The sequence below is a fragment of the Pithys albifrons genome, chromosome 2, assembly GCF_047495875.1.
Source record: "Pithys albifrons albifrons isolate INPA30051 chromosome 2, PitAlb_v1, whole genome shotgun sequence".
NCBI lineage: Eukaryota > Metazoa > Chordata > Aves > Passeriformes > Thamnophilidae > Pithys > Pithys albifrons.
In genome coordinates, this window is record NC_092459.1 from 77,192,926 (window position 1) to 77,209,929 (window position 17,004).

At 37.9% G+C, this 17,004-nt stretch overlaps 1 protein-coding gene across 6 annotated transcripts in view; it reads left to right on the plus strand.

The window, feature by feature from the left end:
• The window catches only part of ACTN2 (actinin alpha 2), a 68,774-nt gene that overhangs the window by 24,878 nt on the left and 26,892 nt on the right, over positions 1-17,004 (plus strand). For 4 of the 6 annotated variants that reach the window (XM_071547996.1, XM_071547993.1, XM_071547994.1 and 1 more), the window contains exons 3-9: positions 50-169; positions 5,839-5,925; positions 6,989-7,076; positions 9,122-9,200; positions 12,021-12,102; positions 13,999-14,084; positions 16,779-16,871. In XM_071547996.1, coding sequence (XP_071404097.1) covers positions 50-169; positions 5,839-5,925; positions 6,989-7,076; positions 9,122-9,200; positions 12,021-12,102; positions 13,999-14,084; positions 16,779-16,871 — 635 coding nt within the window. Of the gene's footprint in view, positions 1-49; positions 170-5,838; positions 5,926-6,988; positions 7,077-9,121; positions 9,201-12,020; positions 12,103-13,998; positions 14,085-15,209; positions 15,296-16,778; positions 16,872-17,004 lie in introns of all 6 variants that reach the window. The other 2 variants (XM_071547997.1, XM_071547998.1) reach the window with 1 other exon arrangement.

A 17,004-nucleotide genomic window follows, 5' to 3' on the forward strand; every position in this document is an offset into this window, starting at 1 on the left:
TCCATTGTGTGTCTGTAGCAATAAACACACTAAATTTGTTGTTCTATAGGGGAAAGACTACCAAAGCCAGACAGAGGGAAGATGCGTTTCCATAAAATTGCTAATGTCAACAAAGCTCTGGATTACATCGCCAGCAAAGGAGTGAAACTTGTGTCAATTGGTGCAGAAGGTATGTATGTGACAGAGCTTGGCAGTGCACCTTACTTGTATCCTGGGCATTCACATTCCAAAGAAGTCTGATAGGACCCTTGGCCACATTACGTGGACTGTTCTCTATATATGGGTGACTCAAAATATCCCTTAATACTGATTGCTGACCTGTAGCCTTGAAAGGACAAGAGGTGGAAATTTGGACACCTGGAGAGGGATAAGGGTAAAAATGGGCTCTACGATTACTTTTTCTTCAAGGTAAAATTGAATTGTCTGTGTTTCAGTGGGTTTTCAGATAATGATTTTTTTTCCCAGAACATTGTTTTTCCTGTACATTATTAAAAATAAGGAACTCCTTTAGAAACCAGTTTGGATTCTAAGGTGTGCTTTATCCAGTCTGGGATCTTTTTTTATCTTTAGGAGATATTATTCAGACAAGAGAAAGGCTAACATCATCACCAAGTGGCTGGGACCTACTCCCATTTTTTTATGAGACTGACTGCGTTTCTAAAATTCAGATGTAGAATTAAGGAAGTGATCAAAAGAAACTCTGGTAGCTGGTTAGAGACTGAACATATGAAGAAACTGGAGTGGGATGCTACTTTACAAAGGAATTACTTTTTTAATTGTTGTTCATGTAGCTAAATACAGACCTGGTTGGTTAGCTATGTAGTGATAGATGTAAACTGAGCTAAAGAAGGCAGGTTCTCACTGCAAGTGAACCTATGCCTCCCTAGGAGATTCAATTAATGGTTTTAAAAGGACAAAATAGAACTAGACTTGCTCTCTGAAGATACTTGCTTAATGCCTTGCATAGACCTTACCATAGAAAGAATGATGTGGCTAGCATGATATCCGGCTAAGTTTGATTCCATAGCCTCAGTGATGTTCTTTCTGTGCTTTTTCTTTTTCAGACTCTAACATCTCCCTAGAGCAGAATTTTGTTTGTAACCTCATTATCATGATGAGCAGAACCACTACATTCTGTTCACATTGTTAGACCTTTTTTACACTGATTTATGAGCCTCTTTTTCCTGTTTTCTGATTTCTCCAGGCTTCTATGTATCCTTATATAGGATTCCGAACTTTGATCTTAGGGAGCTTACTGTAATTGTATCTGGATCAGGAGATTCATTACATGGGATAAGGGCATTTGTAGAAGTGATGGACAGGTCTGTCAGCATTCATTGATTCCTCAGTGGTTTGGCCTAGCTCACTTGGTTCCTCAAGTATTGTTCACTGAATGTATTCATTTTCTAGATCTAGAACTCAAAAATCTCAAGAAATGGGTTTTCTCAGCACAGTGTTTGTTTGAACTCACTCTTTATTTATCTGAGACTGAACTGGGTGACCATCCGAGTCCAAATCCATGCCACCTATCTGTAGCACATAACAGAGACCTTTTCTGGGAATTACGTTGTCAGTGGGGGAAAATGGGCAATTCCCAAAGGTGCTTCAGATCTCAGAAGGGCTGTACTGCACTTCAGAAGTGCCTGACACCCTCCATCAGTTGTACAGGCAGTCAGGGTACATGGGCCCTTTCTTCAATTAAAGTGGGATGGAAAAGTATGCTGCTACTTTTAACCTCTGCAGTTAATGTTCTTCTGAGAGTAACAAGGCATTGAACGGACAGCAGAGGGTACTGAAGAGACAATTTGTGTGTGTAAATGAAAATTGGGAATACAGAAGCCTGTTTGATAGCTAGTGAAGAAATGCTGAGAAGTACAGAGCATAGTGCAAATGAATGGTAGTTTCTGTCACATCATGCAGGGAGCTCTGATGCTTCCTGACCCAAAATAAAGAATGTAGCAAAAGAAGTGTCTTGTGGAACAGAGTGGTTGTTCTCTCTCTCATCACAGTTGGCACAAGGCTGGAGTATTTAAACCAACATAAAATCATAAATCAGCTCATATCTGCTCCTGAAAAGAGCAAGCCAACCCTCTGCACTCCCATCTCCCTTACTTTGCCAGGGTGCTCAGGTTAGGGAACAGTGCTCGAGCACTTCCTGTATCACCTGAAGGCAAAGCATTTTGGGATAGCTCACACCAGACCCTGAAAACACTTAAACTAGCCCTGCTGTTTTCCTTGGCAGCAACTGGCATGAGTTCAGATGCTCTGTGATAATTCCCTTTGGGAAGGTGGCAGGAACAGGGGGCAGGCAGTAAGCTCAGCAGCTTTTCATCCAGTTGCTGCAGGGTGACTGTCCATGTACTCAGTGTTTATTCCTGCATGTAACAGCAGGCCATAACTAGTAACCCAAAAGATTTAAGGCAATGTTTTTAGGTTTTATTCTCCGTTTCTGGAATTCTCAATCTGTAAAATGGAGAGGTTAGAAACAAAAATGAATTCACTAGCATTAAAAAAAAAATAATTCTTGAATGGAAGCATGGGAGAAAAACCCACTGCTACTTTCATAGCTTAGATGAAGGGAGGAACCTGTCATTGTAAGACATTACACTATGTCAAGTATGGCTTGATGTCCACATTAGATTACATCCATGTGGGCAGGAGCAGATAGATTTGTGTGCCTTCTACTCCTACTCTAAAGAGGCTGAGCACAAAGCCAGCTCTTCACAGATGTGCTTAATGCCCTGTTAAGTTTACTACATCCCCTCTACTAAATTTTTTATCTAAGGCACCGTGTGGTGCTGATGCAGCAATGCAGTGTCACATCTGACTGGGTATGGTTTCACAGCGTGGGACCTCTGGCATCAGTATGTGTTTAAAGAGTCCCTGTGCCCCCTGGTCCTGCATACTTGCTCCCACACTTCGCAGCCCTACACCGTCACTTGGGCTGACAACTGTTGCTGTAGCTCTGCTGGAGACTGGATCAGCAATCTGATGTGGTTTTAAAACATTTCACATCCTTTTTCTTCTTTTATTGCATTTTTTGGCATTCGGCAGGCATGATAGTAGGTTGGAGTGAATGCCAGCAAGGAGGCAGAGCACAGTGTCCTTAAGGTTCTATTATTATCAAAGTCTACAACCCCTTCACTCAGTGCCCCTGTATGTGAGCACAGGGCACGTGGGCTTGCCCACACCCATCTGTTTGGGCATTCACTGAGTTACATGGATGCTTGGAATACTTCTTAATTTCCAAAGCATGAAAGTTTTATATCTAAATCTGCTGAGCATCATTTTCCATTATCTGATATGCTGAATGATGAAGAACTTGTAGGCCCAAGGGGAATGCCTGGCATTTAAAATAGGGCCTCAAAACAATGATTAAACTGTAACTCCTGTGGGGCATCAATACAAAGATCAATTTAGTATTTTTAAGGGGTCAGGGATATTCTTTACAGTCATTGTTCTGATTCTGACTTCTTTGGCCTGTCTGTGGAGTAGAGAGAGCTGATCACCTTTTACTGTAGTACTGAGCAGAAACCCAATTTAGCTACTCTGGTCTGTCTTGTGGAAGAGTCTTTCTCTCCACTGGTCGTGAAATGAGACTAGAGAGTCAAGAAACTAAAGATAAACTGTGAAGTAGTCCTTATGACCTATTCACAGTCCAGGAGTTGAAAATTTTCCCTTAAGTTTTTAAAAAAAGTGTAGTAACTCTATTTGTAAGGTTGTTTCATCCTGAATTAGATCAACTAGATGTGGAGAACCAGAAAAAAATAAGTATCGTGTTGATTGTACTTGCTTCTGTATTGTTTTCTTGGGGAGCAGGAAAAATGTTAAAGACCAAATGATCTGTGAATCCACTGCAAGAAAATTGGAATAAACCAAAACAACCAACCAATCAAATCCAAACGAAATATAGAAAAAGAATGGAACGAAAACCTTTGAGAACTTGCCACTTAGCTTTTTCCCTAGACAGTTTTTAATTGTTTTTTCTTCACTTTCCCTTTTCTCCTTTCCTTCCATCAACCCCAGAAAGCTGTAGCTTTGCATATGTGTGGGAACTGTATTGCATAGGTGTAGGAACTATATTCCTCCCACAGCAAACAGGCACTGTGAAGACATTAATGAAGTCTTGTATTGACCTGTAGAGAAAAATGGTAGGAATGAAACAGTATTTTTTATCACTGATACTTTTCAACATTTTAGCAACTTCATTTTTTTTCCTTGTCTTCTATATGAATCTTTTCTGTGTTTTATGCCTGCAGTAGATAATGAGAAGCCAAAGCTGGCAAATCTCTTGAAAATTCTCCTGAGGCACCACATAGAAAATTCTCTCTCTTGCTCTTACACTCTGTCTGTGTGTACATATGGATATGTAAATCAGAAAAAGCAATGTAGTGATTATGCAAATCAATGAATTGATTGCCTGACAATCAGCAATGCCTCCTGAGTATTTAAATTCATTTCTTTTACATTTGAAGAAATTTGTCTATTCTGTATATACATATCAGACAGCTGATCAAAACACTTAATGAAGTATTGAATACTTAATGAAGTACTTAACTGAGAAGGAGGAAAGAAAGAGAAGTAGTTACATGCTCTAGTTGCCATTTGGTCTTTTCTGTCTGTAAGGGTTTAGGGAGATGTGAAGAGACTTGAGGTCTTTCAGGGCCAATAAGGTAGGATGCATGGAAGGCAGGCAAAGTGAGGTACGAATTATGGAAATTAGTGCACGACTCTAAATGGAAATCAGAAAAATAGCTATTCATATATAAACTTGAATTGTCACACTAAGTATAGTGATGAGTGACATATTTTCTGCTGCAATTGTTAATTCCATAGGTTCAAATTACAGCTTGTGTCACGTCCTACTGCAATTCAACATGTATCTCAAGTCTCTGAGACAGCAGGTGCTTTGTTATGTTGCCCCTGGATTCAGGCAACTTTTAAGTAGCAGAGTGACTGCATTTTCTGCTGGCCCCCCTCTATTTGCATTTAATGTTAAACTGAGGATATTCCTCCTGCTGCAAGTTCCTCCTGCTCCTTCCCCAGAACACTAGTGTGCCCCTAGGCAGCCACAGCTGCTCCATTTTTTTGCAAAAGGCTGGAAGTGACTTTCAAGTAGGGGAGCAGCTGGTGCCTTCCCTGTTCCACTGCTCTTTTGGTGTGAGGTGACTGGAAAGTCAGTCTGCAGTTCCCATCTCCTCCCTTTCCAGGGGTGGACCTGCATTACAGTCTATGCTTTTCTGAGTCTCTTGACTTGCTTTTTGGGTAGATTTAATGTTACAAATACAATTAAGTGATCTGGCAGTACATTTTTGGTGACAAGAAATGTAGGTGGTATCACTTAATTACAGTGTAGGAGCACTGGATTCTGAGTTGGCTTATGGCAGGGATTCCTATGTATGGGTAAGAAGGGTTGGAGAGAGAACCTTAGTAGTGCCCTGTTTTACAAGTACTCTCAAGCAGTCTTAAAACAAATTGAAACCAAAGAGGTAAAAATCCCACTTATATTAAAGATACATAAATGTGCATACACATCAGAGCTGTAAAATGGTGTTGCAACTTCATGGTCATGTGAATGAATGGCTCAGCAGGAAGCTGCGTAGCCTTTTAGCATGGATGGGCTGAAGTGATCTTAACCTCAGTCATCTTCAGTCCTACTGCCAGAGCAGCACAAGCATGAGTTTATTGAAAAATGAATCCAGGTAAATAAAAAATTATGGTAGAAATATAATTAATTTATTAGATACAACATAGTATTTATAGAAATCTATGATTAAAATAAGATTAAATTGGGAAAAACATTCTAAATATAACTATTGAATCTATTTTTCATCTTAGAAATCGTGGATGGCAATGTGAAAATGACACTGGGTATGATCTGGACTATCATCCTTCGCTTTGCTATTCAGGATATTTCAGTGGAAGGTAATAGTAATGAAATTACGTTAAATAATTAAGAAAATTTTAAAGACATTTTGATATGAATTGTGCATAAGTGAGAGGAGTGTTTTAAAAATAAATCTTTTCACAGAAAATGTTACTGCAAGTTTGCAACCTGGTGACAAAGTGAATTTCTGGATGGAAAAAGTAATTAGTCTCCTTATCCTGACAGAGACCTTGAGCCAGCTTACTAAACGCAGAAGTTATGGGCATGTGTCTCAGAGAGATAGAACCATGACTACATTTCTGAGCTTCACTGTTCTGAGATTAATGCTGTACCCTTTGTGTTTGGTCCTATTTCCAACATACTTTTTTAGTCCTGTCCATTTGTCACATGCTTTGCAAAGAAATATTATCTGATTAAATCCCTCTGTTATTATCACTTTTTTTCTCCCCCACTGCTTCAGAATTTTTTCTTTTACTTCCACTTGATAACTGGCTTCAAAAAGTCTGCTGTAATTACAGTACTCTTTAAATCAGGTCTATGCTGTGAAAAGTCTAGAATTCTAGAAAATAATGTCCATTTTCAACAAAAGTAGAATCAATTCAAGCTTTGCATGCTACCCTGCCCAGAATTTGTGGGACATTAAATGTGGACCTAATGGTCTATTTAATAATTTCTGTCCTTTACTTGTGCATTCAGATGCTCATAAGGCTTAGACAATTAAGGTATTTCTTCAGCACCTACACCTCCCCATAAGCAAATGAACTGAGACTACTAGCATATTTCATGTAGGCATAAACACAATCTTTTATGTCCCATTGTATTATATTTGTATTGGGTATTTTACTCCAAATATACAGTCTGCTGTCCATCCAATATAATTCCTTAAACTTCTAACATCCCAGAACTTTTGTGCAGGCTGATACTCTGGCCTTAACTGACATCTGTGTTCTAATGGAGCTTCAGTTGTCCATTTATATGAGTACCTTTTAGAAATAAATATTGGTTTATGCCAATCAGGTTCAGGTGGCCAACCGTAAGAAATTAATTACCTGAGCACTTTTCACATCTTTCCTCTTTTTTATGCCCTTGTGTCTTTTACAGAGACCTCTGCCAAAGAAGGGCTGCTGCTGTGGTGTCAGAGGAAAACTGCTCCTTACAGAAATGTGAACATTCAGAACTTCCATCTTAGGTAAACTTCCATTATTTCAAGATGTAGAAGCAATCTAAGATATTTTACATCAAATTTTTCCCACAGTTGTGTAGGTAAATATTTGATAGAATTTTGCTCTTCACTATTAACCAGACATTTTTTCAAATTCTCATGCTCTGTCTTCAGAGTCTTATTTTGGTTAGCTTTTGGCATTTTTTACTATGACTTCCATAGCCACTATTTAAAAGAAAAAAGTCCTGCTACATGCAGAATGACCATACTACATTATTAGAGGTCCTTGGTATACGGGAATTCTTGAGTACTGCAGCATAGTGGCAAATGACACCTTTCAAATGAGAGCCACAGAGAGACTGTTCAGGCAAAAGTACCAATATGTTGAGCGTGCAAATATCTCATGAGGTACCAGTCTTTATAATTTTGTAATGTAACTGTAAGAGCAAAAAATACACTTAGTACATACACAACAGCAGCAATAACACTTTCAACACATTTTCAGAATCAGGATTATGACCTAAGTTGGAAAATTGAGTGAAGCTCCAGCCTTGAGGTCCTGTTTTCATTAAGAGCTGAATGGGAGTTCCAGGCCATATACAGGCTGCCTGGTTTGGGGATTTCACTGGGCTAGTTCCTGAAGCTGTGCCAGTGACCTGCTTCATTAAAGTACATGACTTGCTGTTTGCTCTGTTTAACCATGTGATCTTCCCTTCAATGAAACCTTTCTAGTATTTAAAACAACTCTGTATTAGTGTTTTGGTGTTTTTAATTCATTCCTAATGTGCAGTACGTACCTAAAGCACATGTAGTGACAGAGATGGTACAGTTCATATGTGCATTCCAAAATAAGAAGAATTTGATTTACTGTTCCTGTATGGCCTTTCAGAGATCTGAAATTTGTTATGTGTTACTTTCCTAGAATATACAAAGGTATATTTCCTAGAGCTTTATATGGATCCAGGGTATACTGTAAGTTACAGTACTGGAATCTTAGTTTGTATATGTATATATTCTGGTCTGATACATTATATGGGGAAACATATTGAATGAAAGTGCCTTGATTAATGTTTGGGTGGATCAGCTCTTACATCAGCTTTACATCAAGCTGTCCAGACCATTTCAGTTTATACCTTTTGGAAAAAAAACATTGTTAGTTCAGTATTCAGTTTGATTCAGTTTTACCTTCTGGATGGTTTTATATTATACAATATAGGTATATTCTACTTGATTGTTTGCATTTTTATTGGAGATGCTTCTGTTATTTGAAAGACCTACCCAGACATTTCAGTGACAGGGATTTTAACAGTCTTGACATGCTTAGGCTCACAATTATTGCACAGGTCAAGACCTCAAACCCACAGTCCCTGTGATTGCTTAAAGTGTTTACATAAAGTATCTTTCAGAATAATTGCTTATGGCTTAAAGGAGCCTCTTATAATCTTCATAAATAGATGTTATTTGTAGCTCCACTCATTGCCTGCTCTTTCCTCAAAAGGTAGTGGGTCTGAAGTCATGATGAAGTGTAAAAACTCAGATCAAAGCTGTCATACGTGTGAAGTGTTTTAAATAAACTGAGCTGATTTATGATTTTTTAATTTTCCGAGTCCAACATTGTTGTGCTACTAAAATTCTCTGAAATAACTGACTCAGAAAAAGCCAATTGCTTCAGCAAACTCAAGTAATTGCAGTTTTGCTCTTCTTTTATTTTTTCACAAACACACTCTAAGTGTAATGGGAGATTATGAACTTTCATTGATGAACATGTACTTGAGCTATCCTAGAACACTGCATGAATTAGCAATTGAAATCAGGTATTGTTGCACAAAATGTGCACTGCCTTAGAAAGCATATGGAGTTCTTAAGTGTGTATGGACTGCAGAGTAAGGTATGTACTACAGCCAAAGGAGTACAGTAACAGAACAGCTCAGAGGGATGAGACTTGACAGAACATAACTGTCAGGATTAGACAGAATTCCTGCTTGATTTTAACCCTTGAGCAAGGATCAAACTGTAAAATGCCATGACTTTAATAACTAATTTTTTTTCCATTTTATTTTTTTGTTGTAAAGCTGGAAAGATGGCCTTGGATTATGTGCACTTATCCACAGACACCGACCTGATCTTATTGACTACTCCAAGCTAAATAAGGTCATCAGTCTGGGTGGTACAGCATGCTGTCCTGCAGTGATTTGGCTTTGCTTCTGGTTTGCTTAGCATGTTTTCTAAAAGACAGGCTGAGGAATGTATACTAATTCTGACTTTCTAAGGTCATTCCAAAACCCCTCCCTGACACGGGGGAGAGGACCTTGTCCTTTCCTTCCTATTACAACAACTTCAGCATTTAATTGCAAATAATCTGGTCCTCAGATGCTGAGCAGCTGATGAAGTCTTTTACACTGCCCAATATGGATGTTAACTCAAACACATTGGAATTATCCATTTACCATTGATAGTATTGCAGAGTCCATCCTGTTTTTATCTGGTGTAAATTACTGTAGGTTGCAGAGCAGTAAACAGTGACATGATGATTAATCCTAAGATTCCCTAGAACAAACACTACTCTTGGTAATTAGGAGTACACATTAAGTTACTAGTCTTACCCAGAAAATATTCACTGATTCTCAGATTATACTTCTACCTGTAGTTCCAGAGAAGTGGGAAAAAACCTGATATCCTAACTAGGGGATTAGAAAACTATTTTATTACAGTGTGCTACTTGTGGCAAAATGCATGTTTTTTAGAAGATACCAGCCACTTTGAGTTGAGGGGGAGGAATGAGGAACAAGCAATAATGTGAGAATTTCTTGGTGTCATTACTGAAGAATAGAACATAAAAAGAAAGTGGAATGTTGTTGTTTCACATTAGGTTTCATTATACATATACCATCCTGGAAAGAATGCATCTTGAGGTCTCACATAAAGACCAGAACAACAGAAAACTTAATCATGGTTTTAATCTGTTGAGTGCAAGTTTGCCTTGATGAGAGAGATTGGTAAAATGTCAACTGTATTTTCCATTCCTGTCCATTCATTACAAATTGATTTTACTAGTGAAACCAACTGTTATTAGAAAGTCTTTGATGAAGGAAAAAATAAATGAATGAAGTGAAATTATTTTAAAATTTAGTCTGCTTTGTGCATATGTGTTCAATTTATGCCAGGGTTCCCAAGGCATGCAATGACGAAAATGAAATTAATACTGAACACATAAGATTTTAATTTAAGTAGCTGTTAAGATAACTGCAGTTCTGAACCAAAGGGCAAAACATTAACAATCAATACCAGCTTGTATACACAATCTTTCCTACAGATAAACAGATTAATGGAATGACTAAACTACCTGTCTCTGTGTACATGTGCTTATTATGGAAGGCACAAACAGAAGTTAGTTTTATTCAATTTGTGCTTTGAAAAGTGGTACACAGTACTAAAGAACTTCATAGTGTAACCATCCTATAGATGAGTGCTGAGAAAAGGGAACAGAACATAAGCAGGTCTGCTTCAACATTACTATTTCCCTCTTCAAGGTTTCTAAAATAAGAGCAGGTCAGATTTCAAATTTAGGCTGAGCTGTGGCATGTAAAGCACATGCAGAAAAAAATCCTGAAATAGATGTTGCTTTTCTGACCTGGCTGTGTTTGATTGACTGCTCATTTTGGTTACATTAACAGCTGTCTTGGTGTCTTGTTTCTTGATTTCTTATCTCCTGCATGCTGTCCTTTCCTTTTCTCACCAATGCATTTTGTGTGAACTTGTAGCTGGAAAGATGGCCTGGCTTTCAATGCCCTTATCCATAGACACAGGCCTGATCTTGACTATGAAAAGTTAGATGAGGTATTTCTTTAGCTGTAGCAGAGATTTTTAGTTACTGTGGCTTGTAGTTTTTCTTAAAAAGGATGGTTGATGGAGATCTCCAGTTATTCAGAAGCTGCTGTGATTTTAAAGAAATCCTTTACCAGTAGAGCAATATTTACTGATGGACTTAGTACCAAGCACACAAATATGAGGTGCTCATCACTCATTCATAAGCAAAGTGTCTTAACCTAGTAAATAGATCTTATTTAGATTTACTGTATTTTTTACTTTGCTTTTCTGCATCCCGTTTTCCCAGCCTCTCTCTTTAGACTTACATGGGCATTGTTCAGAGTGGCTATGATCATTTACTAGTTTGCAAATATGTGAAAATAATAGCATAAACTGCCATTTCACATAGAGTGTTTTCCCTCCAAGCTGATATGGGAAGACTGCCTTAATGATAGCCCTAATGTGACACACTCGTGCATTGTCAGCAACAGCTGTCTGTAGTGTAAGACATTAAATGTGTTCTCTCTGGCTGTCTTTCTGAACTGTCCTCACTGCTTCCTTTCTTCTTTACTTCAAAAACCAAAATCTCAAAACCAGAGAAGTGCTTGAATTTCTATGGCTCTAAAATTAATTTTATAGAGGCATTACAGATTTTTTTATGTCCAAGCCCATGGTGACAAGTTTTGTTCCTTCTGGAGAACTGTGCTTGCTTCTTCTCACGTGTTCACCTGAGCAACAGAGAACTCAGTAGAAGTCATATCCCTGTAATATACTGTATAGTTGGGTGTAAAAGGGACACAACTAACTTTGTTTTGAACAATCTAGTGTAGCCTGCTGGACCAGTGGCCTTTACTCCGTGTATTGCTGCTGTACTTAATTCAGAAGTAGCTCAGAATTATGAGTGTATGCTGAATATGTTATCTATCATAGTATATTTGCAGCAGAGTACTAGTGGTAGATAATAGCTTATTAAAGTTTTCTTTTGAAAGTATAGCAGCAGATAGACCAAATGTTTATATACTTAGACTCTGTTTTTTGAAGAACAATAGTTGTGAATCCAGTTTACAGTTTGGAAAAACAGAATAAGTTTTAGTGTACCTACCATAGTTTTGCTTCAAGGAAAAACTTCTATCTTTGACTCACATATTTTTTTCTTTAATGCAGGATGACCCCATAGGAAATATCAACCTTGCTATGGAAATTGCTGAAAAGCATTTGGATATCCCAAAAATGCTGGATGCAGAAGGTGAGAGATATATCTTACTTAAGTTTGTGTTGCTCATAAGCAGGACACAGTAAAATTTCTTTTTTTTTTTATTTTTTTAAATCTAGCTAATTTTCAACATTCCTTCCACACAAATCGTAATGTAGCAACCTGTTTTATTTTCAAACAGTATTTTCCTTCTTTTCCCCCATGCATCAGATAATTTCCCTCACTTTTTGCTTCATTAGTGGTTGTTATTGTTTGTATTTATTATAGTACATTGAACCCTATCTTCAGAAATGGTCCCATTGTAATAATTGTGGTAAAATGCAGGAGCAAAAGTCCATCCTTGCCTTTAAGTAATTAAAATCTACATCTAATAAGGTAAACATAACTGTTAGCAGCTCAAAGCTGTTAACTTTTAAAATGTTAAACGTTTCAGTGAGAGGGCCAAAAATAGAAGTACAAAATATACTAACATGCCACCTCTGAAAGAAAGCTAGGAGAAAAGCTTTTTTTTTTTTTGCTTCTTTTAGTTGTAAAGTTTTTGCAGTGATAGTTTTAACAAACAGTTTGTGTGTCTCCAATAACCTTTAGTGTTTCTTGAATTTCTTCAAGAGGACCAAACTTTGGTACTCTGGGCAAAAATGCTGCCAAAATACCGGAATTTGCCTACAGTAGTTCCAAGCCTTCACCTCCAAGAACAGAGACTCTGCTCTGGTGGCTTGCCAGTAGAGCAGTGACAAGATGGGAATTATCCAGAGCACTCAAACTGACCATGTCTGCTCCTCATGAAGTCTCTGTTAGGAAAGTTAGGCAGGATGATATGGAAAACCCCGTTTGTAATCTTTTCATTGAAGAGTGGTTTCACTTTCATGCTTCAAAACATATTGTTTTTATGTTTTGAATTGCAATTCTCCCTTTCAAGCACCACTTAATTATTTTCCTCTGAAATACTGTGCAAGGAATAAACAGGGAAGTGGTCACTTTTAACTCTCTTTACTTCCACTGTGCTCTCCTTGGAAACTTTGCAAAGGTTTGTTCACAGTGATGCAAAGTACATGTGAAATCAGTAAATACATTGGTCCCAAACTTGGAAATCTCACTGTTAACATTAGAAATTGTCACCTCATTCTTGGGTCTTTTCATGTCTGTATTTTGCCACTCCTTACCTTTACAGGAGTCCTTGCAACTTGCACTGGAATTATTCATTACTCAGCCATAATTGGTGTAAACCCACCCTTTTCTGCTTTTATCTGTTAAGAATTGAAAAGGTCCATTTTTACCCATGTACCCATTACCTTGATTGCACCCACTTTATATTTTCATTCTTTCCAGCTACGACAGGGACAAAGCCAGCCAAGCAAACTCTCCTGTGATTTATGCTATTAACTAAAAAGATGGGCAGGCACCCAGATTGTAAAACTGTTACTATCCAAGCGTTTTTAGCACAAAATGTATTTCTGGACCGCAGGAGTCCTACAGGTTTCCAATATATGTCAGTACCCTGGCAGGGTCCCTGTGCTGATACACACTGTATGCGTTCCTGTTTTGTGACTGTCAGTGGCTGTGCTTTTAACTCTGGAATAATTCTAGTGATTTAGATGAAGTTGCTTTGGAGTGGCAGTGAAGCTGAACCCAGTAGATCCGCCAGCCATGCCATCTGCTTGGAAGTTTCCACAAACCAGAAGGCAGTGATACCCTTCTGCACAGTCTCAGCCTTCAGATGTTTTGCCATTTCAGGCAGAGTTGTATCTTCTGCATTTACTGATTTCTAAAGCTTAGGTGGCTTTGCACTGAAATCAGTAAACAGATGCAACCTGAATAATGGTGTATTTATTTGGAGTCCTTACAGCACTGATGTGGCATCATTAGCATAACCAGATGGAAGTATCTTGTGAGAATTTTTGAGCAGTTAACCCTCTTCTCTCCACACAGATGTAGTAAACACTGGCAGACCTGATGAAAGAACTATAATGACTTATGTGTCCTGTTACTACCATGCATTTGCTGGTGCTCAGAAGGTGAGACTGTAGATGGATCAGATCTCATCCTTCACTTTCTGTCTTGTTTCTTTCAGCAGTTTTTTCTTTTCTGATCTTTTCCTTGCTAGTTACTAGAACAACATTTTAGAGCTGAGCTCATTTCCTGTTGCCTGATTTTCAATGTGAGCCACTGTCTTAGTAGAGCCAGTAGCTGTCTATCAATTTGTTCCATAGAAACAAACCTTCCTGTCTCATCTTTTTGCATATTTACTAATAATATCCAGTAGGTTTTTGACAGCTGGTTACTGAATGGGATAGAGGACAATATTCACTTTAAATGAACTCGGTGTTTCAAATGAATGCACACATTAAAAATGCAAGAGAAAATAAGCTTATAGTGAAAAATAATTTCAATAGCAGAATGCCATCTTTCTTTTATCTGCTGGATATTATTTCTGCTGTAGATGTCAAAATCATCATAACAGATGCTCAGAAAATAAACCCTTCTCTTATGCTTTCAGGATTGTTTTTAAAATGTTAAATGCTTAATGGTAAGTACAAACAGCAACATAAAATGATGCTACTATTCAAAACAGACACAGAAACATACACAGACATCTCAGATCAGCTCTGGAATCGTGTCCTAAGAAAAGAAGGAAAATTTTAAAAAGCAAGTCAGTTCGGAGTTGGTCATACTTCAGGTATTGGCAATATAAAGAATACTGATACATGATGCTAAGGTTATAACAATCCACATGGAACTTTCAGAGAATGTCTCCTCAGAGCAAAATGTAGTCTGCCTTTTCTGTATCTTAGTGAAAAAACCCTCCACATTTCAAGTCACCAGACATATGCATACCAGTCATAAGCAGACAGTCCTGGTAAAATTTAGGTCACTCCCCTGTGACAAGATTGCAGGACCAAGATTATTAAAAATACCCCTTCCTATTCATAAGAGCTTACATCAAATTTTTAGTGTTCATTTTATTCCATCAGCACTCATCAACATAACACTAAATTTATTACAGCTTTGTGGAGCTTCTAGAATTGAGAGGTATGGACAAGCAGTCAGAATGACACGGAGTTGTGCATTTATTTTTTCATCATGTTTTCTGCTCCTCTATTCTTTTCTTGTTTTGTTTCAATTTCTACCCCATCTTGTAGATATTGTGAACACTCCCAAACCTGATGAGAGAGCTATCATGACATATGTGTCCTGCTTCTACCATGCTTTTGCTGGAGCAGAGCAGGTATTAATCAATTGTCCCTTCAGGTTGCTGTGTTTTTGATTGATTGGTTGTTTCACATTTCCACTAGTTTATTAAAAAAAGTTCCTAATTTAGTACTATGTGGTTTTAATTAACAATTGCAAGTATTACTTGAGTGCTAATACTTGATTTTAACCAGCTCTCTAACCTGTTTTAGTTAAATGTTGCGTAGCAAGTTAACTACTTTAATTAAATGGACATTCCTCTTTCTAATTTTGAGTCTTTATTTGGTGACTACTTCAGAAAAATTGTATTTGAAGATAGTGTGAAATGGAGTTGTTGCTTGTTGCTGCAGCATCTTATGCATTTGCTGCATGAAAAAATGTTTGATAGTTGGAGATTGAGACTATTCTAGACTTACTCATGCTGAGTTGTAATTAGGGCTGTATTTTCAAAGATGCCTAAAGGTATAGAAAGGCACAGAAGACATCCAACACAGTATTTGTGCCCGGTTCCCACTGAAGCCAACAGAATTATTTGTGGATCAAAGTACTGTATAAAAGGCATGAACATCATCAGCAGATCTGTCATACAGGATGGGATTCTCACTTATAAATGTGGCATTTCCCACTGTTCTGCTTCATACATTTCTTGTCTACAAATGGACATAACCCAACTTATGTGAAAAAAACCCATCAAAATAACCCTTAAAAAAGTAGTTGATACTTTTCCTTCATCCTCAGGATTGAATTTCCCTTCCTGTCTGGTAGGTTGCTTACATCTTAGCACAGCACAGCTATGCTGTTGTGACCTCTTGCTTCTCAGTGTGAAGGTTTTGCTATTCATGCAAGAGGAGAATTCCAAATACTTTGTAACACGGGAGTCTACACACGTTTGTTTGATTAGATATACTCCAGGGTCACATTTGTATGAAAGTGTAGCTCTGTGATGTCAAACTAATGTAAATTTTAAATATGGCAGAGCTACACAGCACCTTCATACATAAATTTGTCAGAAGGCATGAAAAGATTTGCTGTCAGTGGTTGAGCTGCATTTATTCTCAAGGATATATCTACATGTGTTGTGCAGCTATAGAGTGGTCTGGGACTCCTGAATCCCATGTGGTGTCTTTCCAGTGTGGCTAACAAATCGAATACTTTTTTGGTGTAATTTAAAAAAAATAACCTAATAGGATATCTTTAAGAATGGCCTAAGTTGCCTTTGAAAAGATTTATTAGACAACTATAATGGCAGTGCAAAATTCCCCCTTGTATAATAAGGCTTCATTGTACAAGAAGGGGATGGACTTCTGTGTTGATCTGTGCCTTGTTCAGGCCATTGGAATCTATGACTGCAGAAGGAGGGAAAATTAATATCTAATCTAGGAGCATAAATCCAAAACTATTAAAAAAGCATGTGGTTTTTTTTTTTCATTTGCAGCAGCCATGTTGTCCCTTTCTCCAAGCATATAGCTCTCTCAGAATGTGTTTATGAATGTGTCCTGTTTATTTGCTGTGTTTTACAGGCTGAGACTGCAGCTAACCGGATCTGTAAGGTGCTTGCTGTGAATCAGGAAAATGAGAGGTTGATGGAAGAGTATGAAAGACTAGCAAGTGAGGTAAAGAGGCTGTATCTGTAATGTGGTGACAGTTATGTTCATGAACTACTGAAAGCTGAAAGATTCAAGGACTCTGAAAGAGTGGAGACACTGTGACAGTAAATCTCACAGTGGCAGGGTACAAAGCCCAGCT